This window comes from Gorilla gorilla, chromosome 4 (genome assembly GCF_029281585.2).
Source record: "Gorilla gorilla gorilla isolate KB3781 chromosome 4, NHGRI_mGorGor1-v2.1_pri, whole genome shotgun sequence".
Taxonomy (NCBI): Eukaryota; Metazoa; Chordata; class Mammalia; order Primates; family Hominidae; genus Gorilla; species Gorilla gorilla.
The window spans coordinates 88,126,017-88,150,918 of record NC_073228.2 but is presented as its reverse complement, the minus strand read 5'-3'; the positions used below and the strand labels follow the sequence as shown (position 1 = coordinate 88,150,918).

Sequence of the window (24,902 nt, the reverse complement as noted above, 5' to 3'; positions counted from 1 at the left end):
TTCAAGGAAAAAAGGGACCATCGGCCCAGAATTTTAACACAAAAAATTGTACTTATCAGAACTCCAGATTTTCTTTATATATGAACAAGACTGAGAATCACCTTGTGGGAAATAGTTGAGGGAAGGATTTTATGAGGTTTCAACGGGGAAGATGAGACTTTGGGAGACTCAGAAACAATGGTGATAGGGTGGCAGTTTTCATCATGCACACCGTGGACCATTTCAAATGCTAACTCTCAAAGTCTCATCCTACAGTGGAAAACTCTAATCACTTACATGAATCTGAAGATTTTCTGATTTTCTTTGGAAAATAATATCTGAGTCATTAACTTAATATTATGGTATGACATATTTAAATTTTTCCGATTTATATTTTTGGAAAGGGTGATTTATAGCAATTTATCAAGAACATTTAAAAGATTTTATAGACATCATAAAGGCATTTTAATTTTAATGTTTACAATATGTGAAATTTTAATGTTTACTATATATGAATAAGGCACTTTTCTACATTGTAGCATTTGATTTAGTTATTAAATGTTAAGTGTCAAAAAGATACCTCTATTAAACATGAGAAGAATATTAACAATTTTATTTGATGTATGTTACTCCTGAAGCAAACTGTTGTAAAGGGATTTGGAATGGGGAGAAAATATGGAGAGAGAAAATTCCAGTTAGAAATTTTACTTATAATAAAATGAAGAAAAAAGCAATCATTTAATTTTTTTTAAAAATGCTCCACAGACTACAGTGTAAAGATCCAGAAACTTAAGGGATACTTGTTTGTTTTTGGTTTGGACATCATTTTTGTCTTTACTTTTTAAAATTCTGGTATTCAAAGATCTCAGTGAAATTGTCATGTTTTATTGTAAATGGAAATTTCTAGAAGCTTAAATCAGTTTATACACATTAACAGTTATGTTGACAATAGAGTTTTATAGTAATGACACTGAGATTACTTTGACAAGAGAATATTCCCAGTTTTCAGTTTGTTAAGTTACATCTGCATATCGTGAGAACGCAGATGCTTTCTATACTTATGTTTTTGGGGCACATTGCCCTTTTCAAAGCCTGTTCACAAATATTTGTTTACTTAAAAATAGTATTCCATTACAGAAAGGGATTTTGAAGCTAAATTTAATATATGCCTATTGTAAACATTTATCCATAAAAACTACATGAAAATTATTAGCTTTTTATGTTATTATTAATATGCATTAACAATGTTCCATTTCTAAAATTCGTATTTTCAGTATTGTTATCCTGAAAGCAATAAGATTATTGTTGGTTGTTCTAGTTCTAGATCCCTGAGGAATCGCCACACTGACTTCCGATCTAGAACTAGAAATACCATTTGACCCAGCCATCCCATTACTGGGTATATACCCAAAGGACTATAAATCATGCTGCTATAAAGACACATGCACACGTATGTTTATTGTGGCATTATTCACAATAGCAAAGACTTGGAACCAACCCAAATGTCCAACAATGATAGACTGGATTAAGAAAATGTGGCACATATACACCATGGAATACTATGCAGCCATAAAAAATGATGAGTTCATGTCCTTTGTAGGGACATGGATGAAATTGGAAACCATCATTCTCAGTAAACTATCGCAAGAACAAAAAACCAAACACCGCATATTCTCACTCATAGGTGGGAATTGAACAATGAGATCACATGGACACAGGAAGGGGAATATCACACTCTGGGGACTGTTGTGGGGTGGGGGGAGGGGGGAGGGATAGCATTGGGAGATATACCTAATGCTAGATGATGAGTTAGTGGGTGCAGCGCACCAGCATGGCACATGTATACATATGTAACTAACCTGCACAATGTGCACATGTACCCTAAAACTTAAAGTATAATAAAAAAAAAAAAGATTATTGTTGGTTGTGCTCATCTTTTCAGATAAATTTGCAAAGGAAAATGAGAGTTACTGGTGTGATTACCCAGGGAGCCAAGAGGATTGGAAGCCCAGAGTATATAAAATCCTACAAAATTGCCTACAGTAATGATGGAAAGACTTGGGCAATGTACAAAGTGAAAGGCACCAATGAAGACATGGTAAGAATAATTTAACCTACTTAATTTAAAAGAAAAATGTCATTGATAATCATTGATTATCAAATGACAAGGTCTTCAGGAGAAGACTTATGTTGATGAAAATAAATTACCAATGCGTCTTGTTTTTAACTGGGCTAGTGTGATGAAGGAAGTAGTAATTCTCCAATTTATAAACTTAAAATGGCTGACATTTAAGATTTTCACAGATTTTAATTGGTGGTGCTACAAATACTTTGACACAGGTGGACACAGTCTTTTGTATGACAATTAAGCTTTATTTTAATGATACATTTTTATTGCTTTCGTGATTAACGCACTTTTTTTTTTTTTTTTTTTTTTGAGACGAAGTCTCACTCTGTCGCCCAGGCTGGAGTGCAGTGGCGCGATCTCGGCTCACTGTAAACTCTGCCTCCCAGGTTCACCCCATTCTCCTGCCTCAGCCTTCTGAGTAGCTGGGACTACAGGTGCCCACCACCACGTCCGGCTAATTTTCTGTATTTTTAGTAGAGATGGGGTTTCACCGTGTTAGCCAGGATGATCTCGATCTGCTGACCTCCTTATCCACCCGTCTCGGCCTCCCAAAGTGCTGGGATTACAGGCGTGAGCCACAGCGCCCGGCCGATTAACGCACTTCTTAATGAAATAACTATTATATTAATGAAAACTATTTTCTTAAAAGCAAAAAAGCACTAAATGATAGAAGAGATATATATCTTTATATGCTTCATATTGGAAGAAAGATTTGTTACTTAGCAAAATAAAATATTTTAGAGGTATTGAATATTATATTCAATACCTTCTTTTCTTATGATATTCCCAATTCTTTTGTTAGTTCTTCATCAAAAATTTTAATTTTAAAAATATCAGGACTGGAGATCATTCCATTTAAAATCAGGCATTATACCAGACTCTACTAAGTTATATAAAATATTTTTAAAATTACCCTCTTAAATGAATTTAAATAAGGTTTTTGGATTATCAGGTTTACATAAAAGGTAAAATAAGAATAAGTCTTAATGAATTTACAATGACACATTATAGTACTTGAATTTTAGAGGCAAACATAGTTTTTAGCTGGAAATTTTAATAAGGAATTCTATTATCCAAGTACATGGGACTGGTTGATGAAGATATAATCTTCATGAGTCAAACCTTAAAGCATCATAAATCTAATCATAGCATTAGAGAGACTGGATGATCAGGAAGCAGTAGCAAAGACTGGATTCTACCCCCAAAAGTATGAATACTAAGTAGCAAAATGAGCAGACAGTCCCAGATTAAATTGAAGGATTTAAGGTGTCCATTTCTCAAAAAAAGAGAAGAGCGCTGCCGTGTTTCTGAAAGACTAGCCTTAAAATTGACAAGACCATCACAGCGAAATATAGATCATGTCATGAGCCACAGTGGTTTATGGCTTTAATTAGGAGTTTATGGTTGGGTTTTATATTCAGTGGTCATGGCAAGGCACTTCTCAAATGCTCCATGCTCCCAAATAATGTAATCTGTTCTTCGAACAATTATTTCTGATAAGGTATAGATAGGGTAAATATGTAAAAATAGGTAAATAAGCTATTGCAGTGAATAATTTTAAACTGTTTTTACACAGGTGTTTCGTGGAAACATTGATAACAACACTCCATATGCTAACTCTTTCACACCCCCCATAAAAGCTCAGTATGTAAGACTCTATCCCCAAGTTTGTCGAAGACATTGCACTTTGCGAATGGAACTTCTTGGCTGTGAACTGTCGGGTAAGTCTCAAATTAAATATTTCTGTATTCTATTTAAAGAAAACAAAAAGCATATTTGTATGTAGCCTGTTACTAACCTGCAAATTCAACAACCATAGAAATTTTTTTCTGGGGCAAAATGTCTACAACATGGTTCAGGGAAAACCAGTATGTGTTTATGTATAGAATAAACAAGTTCTAAAACATGCTTCAGGGTAGAATTAATGTAGAAAGAGTAATGTGTTTTGTTGAGTGGTCAAAGAAAGCACAAGGAATTCTCACGGGAAAATTGTCACTTTTAAATGTGTCTCATTGTTTTGCATAATAACTGTGATCTATGTTTTCTGACAAAAAGTTTAGTAAAAACTGGAATCTGCCCCACCTCATAAATTGCAGTTAAGGTTAAGCTATATAACACAGAAAAGTAAGCTTTATCTTTGTCCATCTATCATAAGAACTTTATCTTTGTCTGTCTACCATAAGAACTTTTTTTTAGGTTTTATGAAACATTTAATTTCTCATTCCTCGATACTTCAATACCAAGATTGCTAATATAAATTCATTCTTGGATCATTCTTAGCTAGCAACCTGCTTATTGTACAAATAGTGGTTATCCAACTCAAGGATAACCTATCAAAGGACTCAGAGTTAAATAATTCTTGTCCCACAGGAACATCAATATTAGCTATAAAGATGAGGACTTAATGTGTGAATCTTACAGTGGCCCCATTTCAATATAGCTAGATTCTGAATGAAATAGAAAATTGTATCTAGGCATTTCACTTGTTATATTTTTGGTAGTTGTTCTTACATTTCTGGCATCACAGTTTACAAACTATCTTTGCTGCAGTGGCCTGAAATTATTTTGTTCAAATAACTGTGAAGAAAGCTAAAAGTGCATGTGTGCTCCGCTTTTTAGTGTAACCTTGAAGTGAGGAAAAACCTTTACCAAATCTAAAATAATACCACTTAATTAAAAATAGGAGAACAAGTCCCTGCAAAGAGACAACTGTGAGCTTTTTATTCATTTCAAGAGGTTGCCTATAGGTTAAAGCGTTTACTTTATATCTGTTTCTCTTCCTAAATTTATTTGTGTTGCCTAAAAAAGGATTGATTTTCAAGCAAATAAAATTTACTATTAAATAGCCAATTTTTAATAAGCCCAATACATTTTAAGAATTAAAGTAATTTGTACAGTCAAGTGAGCCTATTTTAAGAATCACATTTTCATATTCTATGTTGGCGTATTTTTTGAAGCAACCAACATTTGCTTTAGTACCATTAATTTTCCTAACAGAGATATTTTCCTTATTTTGGCAATTTAATCCAGTTTGTTTACTCCAGTTATTAAGATCCAGTAAATCTTAGCAGACTTATTGCTGTACAGTGTTTGTATTCCATCTCACTATATCACCACAGACCAGTGTCATCCCTAAGCCATTTATCATAAAGCAATGAAGAGGAAGCCACAATATGATGAGATCTGCTGCAAGCCACATGGTTTTTAGTTGCTTAACATCACCTTCCACAATTTTTCAGTCTTTTGATTCATGAGGGTCAGTCTTTCACACATGGCACGGTTACACCCCTAAGATGTGAATATATTTTACTCCCAAGTTTGACAAGACATTGCACCTGACACTTTACAGGTTTTATTTTCTCAAAAAGAAGCAGTGCTGCATCTCCCAGCACAGCAAATTGATTTTGAACTTGCATGCAGAGAGTAATATCTCTCAATGGATGCTTTAAAAAACTAGAGCACTTCATTATAGAAATACCAATTTCATTGTTAATACTTCATTTTGTTCAAGTGCTGGCCACACTGGTAAGAGAGTTAATTAATTTATATGCTTGAAATCATATGGATAAGAAGTAAAATTTGTGGCATGAGGCACATTGGCAGAGAGGTTTAGCTGTAACACTTGGAAATAAACACTAATGTAATGTACCAAACTACTCCTCACAATCCAGTGGAACACTGTAAATCCTTATTGTATTCAGTAAATTGCTATTAAAATCTTTCACCCTGCCTAGAAGATGAGCATGTAATCTCTTCTCAAACACTTTTGAAGATCATCTCCTAAATACACTGAAAGAAGTATGACTTAAGATATTTGGAATAAAATAGATTATGACCCTAATTAGAGGAGGAATACTCATTCATTCATTCTATGAACCAATAATTTGGAAATTCTGAGATAAATACTAGACAACAGAATGGATATAAAGTGAATTTTATGGCTAAGCAGAAGTGGTCAAAGTAAAGCCATTCCTTTTCTATCCAGTACTTCAATACTATGTTATATCACAAAAGGAGGGAAACAACTACCTTTCCTCTTCCCTTGTATCTCCTGCAAACTAAGCAAAGTTTTCAAAGACTTGGGGGGCAGGATGCAGGTAGAGGCAAAGATGGGGATAAAAGAACAAGTCAGAATTTTTCAATGTAGACAATGCATGCCACTATGAAACTAACTTCCTGAAGATAAACAGCTTGCCATTAAGCCTGTTAGAACTTTCTAGACTCTTAGAGAATTGTTATGACTTTTTTTTTCCCCCAGAATATGCAGGTAGGCATTACAGCTATCTTTAATATGAGGCTTCAGATACTTATCTCCTATACCAAAATGTACTCTTGTTAAGACACACAGCCCTCCATGTCATGTTTTCCATGTTTTCATAGGATATGCATTTCCTAGATGGTGGAGGTGAAGGGAAATATGGGGAGCCTCAAGAAGGTAGAAGTAATCTAGATTGACCAGGACAGAAGGCAATTAGTTATAGCTAAGAGTTATTGATCAATGAAGAGTTCTAAAGCACCTCCTTTATAGTTTAGACTCCAAAAAAGGTCTAGTTTTAGAAACTGTACCCAATAATTAAATATTATTGAGTACTTGTTGATATGCTGATATTTGGGGACTTATCATTGCCATCTGTTGGGATGAGTTTTACAGAAATCATACAAATAGTTAACATTGACTGAATGCTGTGTGCCAGCACTGTTTCTAAGTACTTTATGTTTATTAAGTAATTTCTTAGAACACTTCCTTGAGGTAGTTTCTATTATTATCACCATCTTACAGATGAGAAAATTTAGGTAGAAAGTTGTTAAATAACAGGGCAAGGCTACACAGCTGGGAAATGGGAGACAGTAGAGTGTGAGGAGAAAGTATTGGGTTGGAGGAGTGTCCTCTTGTCATCTTTGTTTCTTTGATGATCAAACTTACCTTGTGAGTTACTTGACCAAAATTTAACAGTTTCACATAAAGAAGACTCAGCCCCTGGCTCATATGATGATAGAATCATGCTCTCTATTACAAAAATTGTAAAGAGCATTTTGTCACAGTTGCAATCCAAGACTGGGAAATTGTGTGTATATGTATACACACACAAACATATGTACATGCGTATAATTTTTCGAGGACAAGCAAGTCAAAATTTTTACCATATTAAACTCAAAAATACATGTGGTAGATTTGAGAATCTTACAAAAATACCTAAACTTTATAGGTTATTGAATATGATTGAAATGAAATAATGTATTAAAAGGTTTGTTCAGTGGTGGTTATTGCTAGAATTATCTTATTATCTTCTGTTATCTATTAGTTTAAATTACGCTTGCACAATGCTTGGCACATGGCATACCCTCAGTAAATACTAGATTCCTCTCTTACAGAAGAAGCCATGTTGGTGCTATAAGAATCAGTGATGAAGATTAACATATTTCTTGAAAAACAAAATGCTGTCCGGTTTAGAATACAGCAGTAGAGCAGCTTGCGAAAATGACTTTGTACTGAGGGAATTTTCATTTGCAGTAATTTGAAAAAAAATAAAAGAAAAACAGTACTTTGTGAGAAAATGTCCCATTTTTAAAGACACAATGAAACTTGAAAACTGGGGAGCAGTCAGGAGGCCTCCAGTAATGAGACAGGAGAGAGCATTTCAGCATTGTTTTCATTTTGCAGAATCATCTATCACAGAAAAGTAGTTTAAATTGTCTGTCTTGTTTTCAATTTTTCCAAAATATATTCAGACAAAATAGCTTGAATTGACTATCTTGTTTTTCGATTTTGTTTCAGATTTATTTCTGATTATAGCTTTTTTTTGGATTTAGATGCTTTCTCTTTGGAGGAATGAATAGCATTATGTTTAATCTTCTCTTGCCTATCCAAAATGAATGCAGAAAAGTTCCAGGTGATCAATTATTTTTTTCATGGAGCCCTTCTCATTTTCTTTCAGGATGTTCTGAGCCTTTGGGTATGAAATCAGGACATATACAAGACTATCAGATCACTGCCTCCAGCATCTTCAGAACACTCAACATGGACATGTTCACTTGGGAACCAAGGAAAGCTCGGCTGGACAAGCAAGGCAAAGTGAATGCCTGGACCTCTGGCCACAATGACCAGTCACAATGGTTACAGGTAAAGTTTTCCAAAACTGTTTCACTATCCACTGTTCCTCTTTCTTAGAAGATTTCCTGTTGATTAGGTGAGTGTCAGAGTCGTTACCTTCATGCTAATTTCAATATGCCTTCATCTTCGGCTTAACTAAATTGGTAAAACACAAATTCCTTATGAAACCATGTCTGTGGGCTATTTTTACACTGGTGTTGATTTATAGATGCTAGTGTAAGCTTGATGCAGGAGACTGTTACCAGATCACACTATGTGTATGTCAATTGATTGATTAGGAGAGCATTTGCATCTTAACTCTCATCCATTCTAATACTTTGTATTAATATTGGCTTTGAAAGCATGACAGCAAGAATCCAAAGGGCATTGAAATCATGCCACTGACCTGCAAACTGTTCACATAGAATCATGACTCATGACATATTAGCTCCTTACCTGTGGTTGCTAAGCGATGAAGATATTTGATAACATTCTCAAAACAGATCTTGCTTATAGAAGGAAACCATAGATACTGCAGGGTTTATCATTTGCAAATGAAGTAAGGTTACAGTCAGTGCTTTTTAAAACAATCTTCATGAAATTCACTTATTTGTGGAGCACGTTTAAATATGCACAGGTTTGTTAGTGGCTTCTGTGGCAAAAAGTAAGACAACTCAATTCCATAATGAGATCACTTTATAGTGAAAGATACGAGTTCTGTTCTTGTTGATTTTTATGCTGTATTCATGAGTTTAAAAACTATAGTAGTTCATTGCATTCCCAGAAATCATGAAAACAATTTAAAATAGCAAATTCCACCCCTATCAAACAAGATTTGCCAAATCTATAACTGTTCTTATCAGGTTACCTGAAATTTGCAATAGTTCCTCTTCTCTTCTCTCCTCTCTGCTCCACTCCTCTCCTTTTTTGAGACAGGGCTCACTCTGTTGCCCAGGCTAGAGAGCAGTAGTGCAATCATAGCTCACTGTTGCCTTAAATTCCTGGGCTCCAGCAGTCCTCCTGTCTCAGCCTACCAAATAGCTAGGACTACAGGTGCACATCACTATACCCAGCTAATTTTTTTTTCTTTTGTGCAGACAGGTGTCTCACTGTGTTGCTCAAGCCGATCTCGAACTCCTAGCCTCCACCAATCCTCCTGCCTCAGCCTCCCAAAGTCTTGGGATTACAGGCGTAAGCCCCCACATCAGGCTTCTTTTTTCAGTTTTTTCTTCAGTTGGCCTTACTTTTTCTTATACTCACAAGTAGAAATACTCACTTTTTTCTTTACTTTCCCTTAACATTTTTTATTGATCTAGAGCTTTATTCAGCTCTCATTAGCTAGCACATACTATAGGTAATAATGTAAGTCTTTCTCCTATTAACCGTTCTATGAACTTTTCGAAGATAAGGAGTATGTTTTCTAATATATCATCCCAGCACCCAACCTTATAAGTAGCAGTGCTTACTAAATTAAATTATTTATTTAACAAATGTTTGTGATGAACCTAGAAAGCATCATATAACATGATAAGTAGTGATGACATATAAGTGAGCAACACACTGTTGCTTAAGACATTAAGATATTACCCCTTGCTTAAAATATTCCTGTTATCTGACTTAGCTTACACCATTTTCTATTTTCCTCCATCCTCGTAGCAGATGTTTCCCAATGTCCTTTCCTGGTCACACTTATCTTCCTGCTAACATCTCTTTCACCAGCTCCACACACTAACATTAACTGATTTAGCAAGTATTGGTAATTTCAACTATGAAAAAATGACTCAAATATCTGAAAATCATTTCCCGTCTTACCATCCCCACTGCTACTTCTATCATCAGTGCTACCACCCTCTTTCACCTGGGTTTCACAGAAGCTTCTTAACCAGCTTTTCCGTTTCTAGTTTTACTCTTTAAAAATTCATTTCTAAAGTTGTAACTCGTGTGTGTGTGTGTTTGTGTGTGTGTGTTTTCCTAAAAGGTAAATATGATTCTCTTACTCTCCTGTTTAAAACCCTTCATTACTCCCTCTGTTTCAGAATAATGTGCAAGTTCCTTAATATAACCTAAGAGTTTTTTGCATGATTTGGCCCCAGTTCGTTTCTTACCCTACTCTTCTAAATTTGCTTGTACTCAAACCAAGTACTATCTCCTTCTTCCCATTCCTTTATAAATGTCCTCTTGCTATAAGAAATGAATGGAAAGAGCCTCTGCCCACAGCATTATCTGCCTTCTGTTATATTTAAATCCTTCAGCTTCAGTTCGGATATACCTTTCTCTGGGAAGATTTTGCTGCCAAATCCATTCTGCCCACGTCTGACTTAAATCTTTCTCATGTATACTACTACATCGTCTGTAATTTTGTCACTATACCATTTTCTTACTGTATTGGAAATTGTGTTTTTATGCTAGATTGTTTGTTTCAAGAGGCTGAGACCATGCCTGTCCTGACTTTCTTAACTTGTTGTTCGGCATCTAACTAACCTAACACATGGTGGGCATTCCATAAAGATTTGTTGAATGAATAAATGAATGATTCATTGAAAAAATAATTCAAGTTATTGGTTTGAGCCAACATAGCATATAAGTTTGATACCCAATTTAAGAGGCCAACTGGTACATATTCTAAATTTTTCAATATTTAAAAGATACATTTAAAATTTCTTGTTGAAGAGCTGACTTTTTTTTAAATAAGGAAACTAAATCTTTATAATATATAGCCATCATGAAGTTTTCAGGCTCTTACTTTGAAGAAAATCTCCTTTCCATTTGTTAGACTTGACAATGATCAACTTAAAATTTTTCGTTGCTATATATTCTAAAATTGTAAATATTCCAGTCATGTATCAGATTGGCCGCATATCACTAATGTTATTTGTGAGTCATAATGCCGTGTGGAATAAGGCAAACTATTTTACACCCCATAAGTAGCTCAGGAGGTTGGTAGACTCTAGAAACATCCACATAAAGGGATTGCAAATGGCATATTTCTTTGGAAAGATAAAAATTAAACAAATATTTTTACATGAATCAGGGCGTAATCTTCAGTGTGAGCCTCCATCTATCACTTTGTTCAAGATGATTTTTCAACTATCTTCTTAAAATCACTTGCATGCTAAAATTGATTCATTGTGTTCATAATAGACTTTGTGTTAATTCAAGGACTAGTTCTTCTAATATATGTCTAATTTTTGTTGTATCAAAACATATTCAGAATCTCCAAGGCAAAGTAAATTGACATCTTTTCCTTTTATTTATTTATTTTCTGACATCATGCAAGAAAAAGGCCCAGAATTGTGACTATTTTTTAGTGTTTTCTCCTCAAGAGAATATAATCTGTTAAACTGTATATTGTTATGCTTGTTAGTGTTTCTGTTGAAAATAAGATTAACATTTTCATAGATAACAATGTGTGGGGTGATTTTCTTTTTAAGTTGTTTATATAGAGGTAACATAGAGGTCAATTTTTATCCTGAATGTATTTATAAAATCAGACGCCTCTGAATTAGGTATATTTTTAACTAAAATGCATCAGTTCTGAGCAGTAGCTCTTCAGAAGAAAAGCCATGTCTGCCACTTAAATTCCCTTCCTTCATTATCAATCTCTTGCTATTTTTTTAACAAATGTCTTTTATATACCAGCTAAAAATGTGACGCTCTAATAGAGTTTTATTTCCGTTTAATAGGTTTTTCTAAAACCTAATCAGATATCTGGCAATACAATTGTAAATTCAGCCCCCCAAAATACCCTTATGCCTAATTGTGATATAGTTTAAGGAATTCTTATGTGTCCTTTTGGGAATTCGTATGTATTCAAATCTCATTTTAACATTCTTTATATATATATATTTTTTATTATACTTTATAAGTTCTAGGGTACATGTGCACAACATGAAGGTTTGTTACATATGTATACATGTGCCATGTAGGTGTGCTGCACCCATTAACTCGTCATTTACATTAGGTATGTCTCCTAATGCTATACCTCCCCCATCACCCCACCCCACAACAGGCCCCAGTATATGATGTACCCCTTCCTGTGTCCAAGTGTGCTCATTGTTCAATTCCCACCTATGAGTGAGAACATACGGTGTTTGGTTTTTTGTCCTTGCGATAGTTTGCTGAGAATGATGTTTCCAGCTTCATCCATGTCCCTACAAAGGACATGAACTCATCATTTTTTATGGCTGCTTAGTATTCCATGGTGTATTCCTAGTATTCCATGTGCCACATTTTCCTAATCCAGTCTACCATTGTTGGACATTTGGGTTGGTTCCAAGTCTTTGCTATTGTGAGTAGTGCTGCAATAAACATACGTGTGCATGTGTCTTTATAGCAGCATGACTTATGTTCCTTTGGGTATATACCCAGTAATGGGATGGCTGGGTCAAATCATATTTCTAGTTCTAGATCCCTGAGGAATCGCCACACTGTCTTCCACAATGGTTGAACTAGTTTACAGTCCCACCAACAGTGTAAAAGTGTTCCTATTTCTTCACATCCTCTCCAGCACCTGTTGTTTCCTGACTTTTTAATGATTGCCATTCTAACTGGTGTGAGATGGTATCTCATTGTGGTTTTGATTTGTATTTCTCTGATGGCCAGTGATGGTGAGCATTTTTTCATGTGTCTTTTGGCTGCATAAATGTCTTCTTTTGAGAAGTGTCTGTTCATATCCTTTGCCCACTTTTTGATGGGGTTGTTTGTTTCTTTCTTGTAAATTTGTTTGAGTTCATTGTAGATTCTGGATATTAGCCCTTTGTCAGATGACTAGATTGCAAAAATTTTCTCCCATTCTGTAGGTTGCCTGTTCACTCTGATGGTAGTTTCTTTTGCTGTGCAGAAGCTCTTTAGTTTAATTAGATCCCATTTGTCAATTCTGGCTTTTGTTGACATTGCTTTTGGTGTTTTAGACATGAAGTCCTTGCCCATGCCTATGTCCTGAATGGTATAGCCTAGGTTTTCTTCTAGGGTTTTTAAGGTTTTAGGTCTAACATTTAAGTCTTTCATCCATCTTGAATTAATTTTTGTATAAGGTGCAAGGAAGGGATCCAGTTTCAGCTTTCTCCATATGGCTAGCCAGTTTTCCCAGCACCATTTGTTAAACAGGGAATCCTTTCCCCATTTCTTGTTTTTGCCAGGTTTGTCAAAGATCAGATAGTTGTAGAGGTGTGGTATTATTTCTGAGGGCTCTGTTCTGTTCCATTGGTCGGTATCTCTGTTTTGGTACCAGTACCATGCTGTTTTGGTTACTGTAGCCTTGTAGTACAGTTTGAAGTCAGGTAGCGTGATGCCTCCAGCTTTGTTCTTTTGGCTTAGGATTCACTTGGCAATGCAGGCTCTTTTTTGGTTCCATATGAACTTTAAAGTAGTTTTTTCCAATTCTGTGAAGAAAGTCATTGGTAGCTTGATGGGGATGGCATTGAATCTATAAATTACCTTGGGCAGTATGGCCATTTTCACGATATTGATTCTTCCTATCCATGAGCATGGAATGTTCTTCCATTTGTTTGTATCCTCTTTTATTTCATTGAGCAGTGGTTTGTAGTTCTCCTTGAAGAGGTCCTTCACATCCCTTGTAAGTTGGATTCCTAGGTATTTTTTTCTCTTTGAAGCAATTGTGAATGGGAGTTCACTCATGATTTGGCTCTCTGTTTGTCTGTTATTGGTGTGTAAGTATGCTTGTGATTTTTGCACATTGATTTTGTATCCTGAGACTTTGCTGAAGTTGCTTATCAGCTTAAGGAGATTTTGGGCTGAGATGATGGGGTTTTCTAGATATACAATCATGTCATCTGCAAACAGGGACAATTTGACTTCCTCTTTTCCTAATTGAATACCCTTTATTTCCTTCTCCTGCCTGATTGCCCTGGCCAGAACTTCCAACACTATGTTGAATAGGAGTGGTGAGAGAGGGCATCCCTGTCTTGTGCCAGTTTTCAAAGGGAATGCTTCCAGTTTTTGCCCATTCGGTATGATATTGGCTGTGAGTTTGTCATAGATAGCTCTTATTATTTTTAGATACATCCCATCAATACCTAATTTATTGAGAGTTTTTAGCATGAAGAGTTGTTGAAATTTGTCAAAGGCCTTTTCTGCATCTATTGAGATAATCATGTGGTTTTTGTCTTTGGTTCTGTTTATATGCTGGATTACATTTATTGATTTGCATATGTTGAACCAGCCTTGCATCCCAGGGATGAAGCCCACTTGATCATGGTGGATAAGGTTTTTGATGTGCTGCTGGATTCGGTTTGCCAGTATTTTATTGAGGATTTTTGCATCGATGTTCATCAGGGATATTGGTCTAAAATTCTCTTTTTTTGTTGTGTCTCTGCCAGGCTTTGGTATCAGGATGATGCTGGCCTCATAAAATGAGTTAGGGAGGATTCCCTCTTTTTCTATTGATTGGAATAGTTTCAGAAGGAATGGTACCAGCTCCTCTTTGTACCTCTGATAGAATTCAGCTGTGAATCCATCTGGTCCTGGACTTTTTTTGGTTGGTAAGCTATTAATTCTTGCCTCAATTTCAGACCCTTTTATTGTTCTATTCAGAGATTCAACTTTTTCCTGGTTTAGTCTTGGGACAGTGTATGTGTTGAGGAATTTATCCATTTCTTCTAGATTTTCTAGTTTATTTGCATAGAGGTGTTTATAGTATTCTCTGATGGTAGTTTGTATTTCTGTGGGATCGGTGGTGATATCCCCTTTATCATTTTTTATTGCATCTATTTGATTCTTCTCTCTTTTCTTCTTTATTAATAGTCTTGCTAGCGGTCTATCAATTTTGTTGATCTTTTCAAAAAACCAGCTCCTGGATTCATTGATTTTTGAAGGGTTTTTTTGTGTCTCTGTCTCCTTCAGTTCTGCTCTGATCTTAGTTATTTCTTGCCTTCTGCTAGCTTTTGAATGTGTTTGCTCTTGCTTTTCTAGTTCTTTTATTTGTGATGTTAGGGTGTCAATTTTGGATCTTTCCTGCTTTCTCTTGTGGGCATTTAGTGCTATAAATTTCCCTCTACACACTGCTTTGAATGTGTCCCAGAGGTCCTGGTATGTTGTGTCTTTGTTCTCATTGGTTTCAAAGAACATCTTTATTTCTTCCTTCATTTCGTTATGTACCCAGTAGTCATTCAGGAGCAGGTTATTCAGTTTCCATGTAGTTGAGCAGTTTTGAGTGAGTTTCTTAATCCTGAGTTCTAGTTTGATTGCACTGTGGTCTGAGAGACAGTTTGTTATAATTTCTGTTCTTTTACATTTGCTGAGGAGTGCTTTACTTCCAACTATGTGGTCAATTTTGGAGTAGGTGTGGTGTGGTGCTGAGAAGAATGTATATTCTGTTGATTTGGGGTGGAGAGTTCTGTAGATATCTATTAGGTCCACTTGGTGCAGAGCTGAATTCAATTCCTGGATATCCTTCTTAACTGTCTGTCTTGTTGATCTGTCTAATGTTGACAGTGGGGTATTAAAGTCTCCCATTATTATTGTGTGGGAGTCTAAGTCTCTTTGTAGGTCCTAAGGACTTGCTTTATGAATCTGGGTGCTCCTGTATTGGGTGCATTTATATTTAGGATAGTTAGCTCTTCTTGTTGAATTGATTCCTTCACCGTTATGTAATGGCCTTCTTTGTCTCTTTTGATCTTTGTTGGTTTAAAGTCTGTTTTATCAGAGACTAGGATTGCAACCCCTGCCATTTTTTGTTTTCCATTTGCTTGTTACATCTTCCTCCATCCCTTTATTTTGAGCCTATGTGTGTCTCTGCACGTGAGATGGGTTTCCTGAATACAGCACACTGATGGGTCTTGACTCTTTATCCAACTTGCCAGTCTGTGTCTTTTAATTGGAGCATTTAGCCCATTTATATTTAAGGTTAATATTGTTATGTGTGAATTTGATCCTGTCATTATGATGTTAGCTGGTTATTTTGCTCGTTAGTTAATGCAGTTTCTTCCTAGCATTGATGGTCTTTACAATTTGGCATGTTTTTGCAGTGGCTGGTACTGGTTGTTCCTTTCCGTGTTCAGTGCTTCCTTCAGGAGCTCTTGTAAGGCAGGCCTGATGGTGACAAAATGTCTCAGCATTTGCTTGTCTGTAAAGGATTTTATTTCTCCTTCACTTATGAAGCTTGGTTTGGCTGGATATGAAATTCTGGGTTGAAAATTCTTTTCTTTAAGAATGTTAAATATTGGCCCCCACTCTCTTCTGGCTTGTAGATTTTCTGCCAAGAGATCCGCTGTTAGTCTGATGGGCTTCCCTTTGTGGGTAACCCCACCTTTCTCTCTGGCTGCCCTTAACATTTTTTCCTTCATTTCAACTTTGGTGAATCTGACAATTATGTGTCTTGGAGTTGCTCTTCTCGAGGAGTATCTTTGTGGTGTTCTCTGTATTTCCTGAATTTGAATGTTGGCCTGCTTTGCTAGGTTGGGGAAGTTCTCCTGGATTATATCCTGCAGAGTGTTTTCCAACTTGGTTCCATTCTCCCTGTCACTTTCAGGTACACCAATCAGAGGTAGATTTGGTCTTTTCACATAGTCCCATATTTCTTGGAGGCTTTGTTTGTTTCTTTTTATTCTTTTTTCTCTAAACTTCTCTTCTTGCTTCATTTCATTCATTTGATCTTCAGTCCCTGGTACCCTTTCTTCCAGTTGATCAAATCGGCTACTGAAGCTTGTGCATTTGTCACGTAGTTCTCATGCCATGGTATTCAGCTCCATCAGGTCCTTTAAGGACTTCTCTGCATTGGTTATTCTAGTTAGCCATTTGTTTAATCATTTTTCAAGGTTTTTAGCTTCTTTGCAATGGGTTCGAACTTCCTTCTTTAGTTCGGAGAAATTTGATCATCTGAAGCCTTCTTCTCTCAACTCGTCAAAGTCATTCTCTGTCCAGCTTTGTTCCGTTGCTGGTGAGGAGCTGTGTTCCTTTGGAGGAGGAGAGGTGCTCTGATTTTTAGAATTTTCAGTTTTTCTATTCTGTTTTTTCCCCATCTTTGTGGTTTTATCTACCTTTGGTCTTTGACGATGGTGACATATGGGGTTTTGGGGTGGATGTCCTTTCTGTTTGTTAGTTTTCCTTTTAACATTCAGGACCCTCAGCTGCAGGTCTGTTGGAGTTTGCTGGAGGTCTGCTCCAGACCCTATTTGCCTGGGTATCAGCAGCGGAGGCTGCAGAACAGTGGATATTGGTGAACAGCAAATGTTGCTGTCTGATCGTTCCTCTGGAGGTTTCGTCTCAGAGGGGTACCTGGCTGTGTGAGGTGTCAGTCTGCCCCTACTGGGGGGTGCCTCCCAGATAGGCTACTCAGGGGTCAGCAACCCACTTGAGGAGGCAGTCTGTCCATTCTCAGATCTCAAAGTCCATGCTGGGAGAACTACTACTCTCTTCAAAGCTGTCAGACAGGGACATTTAGGTCTGCGGAGGTTTCTGCTGCCTTTTGTTTGGCTATGCCCTGCCCCCAGAGGTGGAGTCTGCAGAGGCAGGCAGGTCCCCTTGAGCTGCGGTGGGCTTCAACCAGTTCAAGCTTCCTGGCTGCTTTGTTTACCTACTCAAGCCTCAGCAATGGCGGACACACCTCCCCCAGCCTTGCTGCCGCCTTGCAGTTTGATCTCAGGCTGCTGTGCTAGCAATGAGCGAGGCTCCGTGGGCGTGGGACCCTCTGAGCCAGGCACAGGATATAATCTCCTGGTGTGCCGTTTGCTAAGACCACTGGAAAAGCACAATATTAGGGTGGGAGTGACCGGATTTTCCAGGTGCCGTCTGTCACAGCTTTGCTTGGCTATGAAAGGGAATTCCCGACCCCTTGCACTTCCCAGGTGAGGCGATGCCTCGCCCTGCTTCAGCTCACGCTCGGTGCACTGCACCCACTGTCCTGTACCCACTGTCTGACACTCCCCAGTGAGATGAACCCGGTACCTCAGTTGGAAATGCAGAAATCACTCGTCTTCTGTGTCGCTCACACTGTGAGCTGTTCCTATTCTGCCATCTTGGAACCGCCTCAAATCTCATTTTAACGTTCTATTGTTTTTATTACTCTAATGTTTCATCTAGTCACTTCTATAAGATCAAAATGTCTGGAACTTCTCAAGCAAATGTTCTTGTGTGATTTTTTTTAAGAGGTGATCCTACCTAATTGATTAGCTTTCTTGAGTTGCTGCTAATCATAAAATCGTTATGCTATTTCTATGTGAACATGGCAAAAATGTGTGAGGGCTTCAGGCAGCCCTAAACAGAGGCATTTCTCAGACCTCTGTGTATGATGTTTTGTAAAACTTTAAAATTCAACTAATACTTTGAGCAATAAAGCTTACCAATGTGTTATCCAAAAGCCTCCCAAAGGTCAAATTTTAGTTTTTAACTTTCAAAAAAATCTTACCAGTGTTGAAACTGGAACATTCTGAGCCAATTATTCCATACTCCTAATTGGACATTCCTAACTCATGGTTAGGATAGATATTAATCTTTGTTATAAAAGTAAAGTAACATTTAACTCACAGAGATGTTTTTAGGTTAAGACTATTAGCTTTCGTAGGTAGTTCCCAAACAAAGAAGTCAGAAATTGTGATGACTCTTAAAGTGGATTAAATAAAACAAATAACAGAACAGTGGAAGCATGCAGTAGGTACTCAGTATTGGATAGACCGCTTCTTTTCCTTTCTGGTGGATTGTGTACCTCAGGAGAACAGAATTTGACACCACCAATTTTAATCAAAAATGAACATTTGCATATATATTCCTCCAAAATGGAATTTCCAATAAAAGAATGAAATGTAAAATAATACATTGTTAAATCATTGCAAACTGTAGGTTGTGTTGATATATTATATATATTGACATTGGCACATAAAAACTTTGAAATGTCTTTATCTAGGTAGCATCAGATTTTTCAGCTTCTTTACCCAGTAGTAATAATTTAAAGTGAGTAATTTATCATTTGCCAATCTTCTCTACTGAAACTGTATTTTTACTAAAGTGGTTATGTGTTTTTATGTCTATTATCACTGGGTTTCAACAGAAAGATTAATTTCTTTTTTACTTCTGCTCAGATTAGACAAACTGAAATTAAACATTGTTAAGATGCTTAAAGACATTCTATGAGGAGCAGGGACATTGCTAATGATCATGCTATTAATTGTGAAGAAATATACTGATTCATTTTGGTTTTGTTCATAGAACTAAGCAAACTGCACTCAAAGAATTAACTTGGATTAACTAAAAACTTATTTTAAAGTAAAATACTACAAATTTTGTTATAATGAATACATTGTATATATATTCATTGCCGTTTTGGTGGTAACTATAGAAAATGGATAATTTACTATTCATAATTAAATCTACTAAACGTTTTTCAGATTTCATAAAGGGTAACATAATATAAAGGACTAACAGGAAGGAAAATGTCACAATCCCACCTAAGAAATGATCTTTTGGTCTATTTCATAAGAAATTTGCTAATTTAAGGTAGTCTGCATAGTATTTCAACCAAATTAGTAGAATTAATAGAGTTGTTAGACTGAACATTTTAATGTTGACCTTTGTCAAAATTGCGTCTGACCCTACAGATTTTCATTTCGATACTAATTTTGTGAAAATGTATAAGAAATCAATTGAATTTAAGCTTTCAAATTAAATAAGCCTTATTTAATTTAGTCCATGTCAGATTTTTAAAAGGGAGTATTCTAGACATAAAATTTATAACTTCATTAAAGCATTAACTTCTTTTGCCTTCTGAACAATTTATTTACAGGAGAACTAAAGGAAAGGTTTTCAAAATTAAGTGACCACCAGGCCACTGGAAACATTTGTCAATATGAAGGATTATTCTGATTTCCAATTCACAGTTCCAATATTTCTCATTTATGAAGGTTCACCTAAAAAGAAGATCTAAAAGAGGTCAAGTAATGAAACTTGTATATGATTGTGAGACAGCTTCCATTCTTCTATAGTATTGATATATGTTGGAGTGTGCTAAGTGAATCGAAGGATGCTCACACTTTGCTAGGACTATAAGTCATCTTTATGTATTTTTTCATTTTTTAAACCATGTACCATGAATAAGAAATCTTTTTGATTTTTATAATTTTATGATGTCAAAGGGAATCCCCACTATCCATTAGAAAAAAGAACTTTTAATAAACAAAACAAAATTGAAAGGACGTTTGTACAGAAAATACTTAAGTGCAAACAAAAGTGCAGCCAATATCAATGTAGTATAAGGAGTGCATAATTTGAGGTACAAAAGATAGATGTGAGGGCTGACAAATTATATCAATACTCTGAGACTTCAATATTCTTTCTTTTTTTATGTAAAATGGAGATACTACAAAAAAAGATCAGCCCCAGCCTATCTTCTCCTTTTAAAATCCCTCACACAAGTAAAATTCTGGTGTCTAAATCATGACTGGACGAATCCAAAGAAATCAGAAAATTATCAAGACACCAGCTAATTTCTTCACAAGGTAGCACAAGTATGAAGCTAATAAAAAGTCATGTAACAATTATTGATACAGATATAGCCATCTAACCTTCAAATAAACCTATAAAAAGTTAACTTTTATACAATGAATAACATATCTACTTAAAACTCAAAATATTGCCCCTACCTTTCCATCCCTTCTAATTTTGAGTCATTTATTTGGTTTAGTATCTTACATCTCTCTAAAAACAGCTTGGAAAACAAAAACTTCCATAAGACAAGGAAGTAATATATAGTAAGTGATTATTAAATACTAACACACAAGCACTTACATATAGAAAATCATGAAAAAGGCCCAAAGTAATAGTTTCTGGTGCCAAAGAGAAGGAAATAGATTAACCCCAGATACAGGGTACAATCTCAGAAAGACAAGCTCTAGTGGTACATTAAAAAATGCATGGAACCTTTATGGTTTGGAGGTTATTTTAAATGACTTTATACTTTTTGAATTAAAATAAGTATATTTGGGGCACCTGTTATAACAAAACACAATGTCAGGTGCAAGGAACTGAAAGACATATTCAGTATTATGTCTGCCTGCATGTATGATTACTGATGCCATAATTGTCATTAATTCAAAATTCCAAAAGCAAGAAACAGAAGTGTAGGATGTTGAATGCTTCTGCTTAGAAGTGGTATTGAAACCATTGAAAAACCATGATAGAAATTAAAAGAATTTCATGTGCACAGCAGGCCTGCTCCTGTTTTATGATAATGCAAATTAGATGACTTCTGATTCCTGTGTGTGCAAATGAATTTTCATTTGTGGCATATTAGTTATCTTTGTAGCAACAAAGCATAGCTGTAAGAATGGTAACCATTCTCTTCTAAAAATATGAACTGAAAATATGCCAATGAGTAAAATTTAGAACTTGGGAATACTGTTTCAAATATTATGAGCATTTGTAAAGGCTTTTAAATAAAATTAGAATCAATTGTAATCAGTAATCTCATTTTGTCTTTAAAGCAGCCCTCTCCGTGAGCTAAGTTATGTTTGCTTTATAATGAAGAGTCAGAGAAGCTTGTTAAAGATTGCACAGCCAGTCAGTGGTCTAAAGGATCGGATTCAGCACTTGTCAGGAAGCCTATGAGATGATTTTTACCACAGTATTTTCTAGACTATTATAATGATTGAAGTGACTCATTTTTTTCAGGGGATATCTGTTGGATTAGGAAGCCTCTCCAATGCCCAGTCCTGACCAGCATAGCTCTGGTCACTTATCTTGTCTTGAATAAGAGCTCCTGGTGGGTCCAGCCAGGCTCTGCAGATTCTGTGGATTCAGCTTGCCCTCTAAATTTGTGGTGCCACATTGTAACAATCGTATATCCCTTCCAGTGCTACTGAGCATTGGATACACACACATACACATGTATGAAATATTTGGAAAATGCAATTCCTACATTTTTGGTTTAAAATAAAACAAATAGGAAATAGGAATGTAAATTCTAATATTTTCTGCCCACAACCCAACGATATGTTTGTTATTCATACGTTATGTTTTAGAGAACCCTGCTCTGTCCAGCGAGCTTGCTCATAGTTAAGCTCACCTGGCTCAATTGCTTTGGTTTATCCTAGAGACTTTTGTAATATTTCCTCAAAGCCAGTGATGCTATAATAATAGGTAGTTCACTTTTTGTTTACATTTATGATTGTAAATGTCTCTCATTTATGAAGTATTGATTTGCTGGCTGATATCAAAATAAAATTTATAGAAAATTTTGCATTCATTTCTTTTTAATTAATACAATTAGCGTTTGTGCAAGGAAAACATGCCTCAGTGAAGTGACTTTCAAATGTCTAATGTCTTTGTTCGTTTTATGCCGCTATTATAATTCTTTAGCATAGTGTGTCTTCTGGACCTAGACAAAGCCTTTTCTGTGTTGATCTTTGGTAAAATTCTTTTCTGAGATTATTTAAGATGTGACTAAGGACACATTTATCTGCTTGCAGCTTCTAGGTAATAACTTTCTGGAATTAGTTTATATTTTAAAAAATAGATGTACTTTTTTTTTCACTAGAAGAGATTGTGACCTTAGTGTTAAAGCCAACCAAAGTTTTGACTTCTGAACTAATTGCTTAGGTTCCTTGCCCAGCCCCAGTCAAAGAATCTTTACGCTGCTCTTGCCATTTGACCTGCCCTCTACTTCTGACAGTTTCTGATATGTGTCTTACTGCTCTCCTCCCCTGACTTCTTCTCCACCTGAGCTTTGCTGGTTGCTTGTTGATTGGTTTATCTACTGATATGGTTTGGCTGTGTCCTCACCCAAATCTCATCTGGAATTGTAGCTCCCATAATTCCTATGCATTGTGGGAGGGACCTAGAGGGAGATAATTAAATCATGGGGGCAGTTTCCCTCATACCTCTCTCATGGTAATGAATAAGTCTCATGAGATCTGATGGTTTTATAAGGGTTTTCCTCTTTCTCTTGGCCCTCATTCTCTCATTCTCCCCATGGCCATCTAAGACATGTCTTTTGCCTCCACTGTGATTGTGAGGTCTCCTTAGCCATGTGGAACTGTGAGTCCATTAAACCTTTTCTTCTTTGTAAATTACCCAGTCTTGAGTATGTCTTTATCAGCAGTGTGAAAATGGACTAATGTATCTACACTTTGGCTTTGCACTCCAGCTCTGGCCTGCCCCCTGAAGGGTAATTGGTTGTTTCTCGGCAGCCCACCCTCATCTCTGTTGAAGTTTCAGGAACTGCCCTGGCTCTTATGGTGCCAACTGCTGCCACTTTGACTTCTGGCTTCTTAGTACACATGGGTCTAGCTTGCTGCCATAGCTGACATCCACCTTAGGCTTTCTACCACCCGCAGAGCTCTTGGTTCCTAGTCCTTTTTGTGAATCCAAAACTACTAGCCCAACACAAAATTTCCATTAGCCAGATGACCCTTTCTTCAGATAGTTCCACTACCAGATTTGGGTTCTTCTGATGGCAGACCCAGTTTTCAAAATGACCTTCTTTTCCTGCTTTGATTTTGAACTGATCTAATTAGGAAAATTTCGTCCTAAAAATGCAGTCCTTTAAAACAAATTACATTCTCTTTCTCTCCGAATAACAGATTGTATCAGCATTTTCCAAAATGTATCCTGAAAATCACTACTTCCATAAGGTAAGCAGTAATTCCAAAAAAAAAAATGGTTCTGGGCTGAAATACATTTTGTAAATTCTATATCCTCTTTTATGTTCTTAATTTCTCACATGCGTATTAACATGGTAAAGACTCTCAAGAGTCCTGTAGGAAAGAGAGTTGTTTAACTCTTTTTAGTTGATGATTTTCTAACTTATTTTTCATGGAGTGCTTTTTAACATGGATGAAGCTGGAAGCCATCATTCTCAGCAAACTAACACAGGAACAGAAAACCAAACACCGCATATTCTCACTCATAAGTGGGATTTAAACAGTGAGAACACATGGACACAGGGAGGGGGACATCACACACAGGGGCCTGTCGAGGGGTGGGGTCAAGGAGAGGGATAGCATTAGGACAAATACCTAACACATGTGGGGCTTAAAACCTAGATGACGGGTTGATGGGTGCAGCAAACTACCCTGGCACATGTATCCCTATGTTACAAACCTGCACATTCTGCACATGTATCCCAGAACTTAAAGTAAAATAAAAAATAAAAATAAATAAAATAAAAATAAAAATAACTACCCTAATATCCTATAGGACCCGCTTTGGAATATCATGTAATAATTAAATTGTATTTCTATAGCACTTTGTTGTTTTCAAAGGGCTTTTCTAATTTTTTTACTGTATCTTTCTAATAATATGCGTACATATGTATACATATGCATAATGTGTACATATTATTTGTATAAATTACCCTGTCTCAAAACATGAAAAATACAATTTGCTGACATTACATGACTTAATCCTGCAAATGGCAGAACTTGACCCAAAAATCCAGTTTCTCCCTTTTCTGTTGAGTTCCATTTTTTCATGGCTGCCTGTGGCTGACATCACATAGAATGTGGTTTAACCTTAACAGCCTTTTTTTGCATCAACATGATTTTTTCAGTACAGCACAATATATGCAAAATATGTGTATCCGCAAACTTGGTTTTCCAGTTCACTGCATGCCTCTGTTCCTACTTCATATAACAAACAATTTCATCAATTTTTTGTTCATATCTGTGTAAACCAAGCATTTGAAATTATCTAAATGAATCCAAAGCATTGTTATCAATTTCATCTTCAGAATGGTGCACATAAGCTAAAGTTAGCCCA

General features: G+C 36.1%; 1 protein-coding gene across 5 annotated transcripts in view; it reads left to right on the top strand.

Annotated features, from left to right (window-relative positions):
* EDIL3 (EGF like repeats and discoidin domains 3) overlaps positions 1-24,902 on the top strand; it is a 442,725-nt gene that overhangs the window by 314,002 nt on the left and 103,821 nt on the right. For 3 of the 5 annotated variants that reach the window (XM_055389542.2, XM_055389541.2, XM_055389543.2), the window contains 4 exons: positions 1,922-2,077; positions 3,684-3,828; positions 8,044-8,228; positions 23,726-23,776. In XM_055389542.2, coding sequence (XP_055245517.2) covers positions 1,922-2,077; positions 3,684-3,828; positions 8,044-8,228; positions 23,726-23,776 — 537 coding nt within the window. The remainder of the gene's footprint in view (positions 1-1,921; positions 2,078-3,683; positions 3,829-8,043; positions 8,229-23,725; positions 23,777-24,902) is intronic. The other 2 variants (XM_019028262.4, XM_019028263.4) reach the window with 1 other exon arrangement.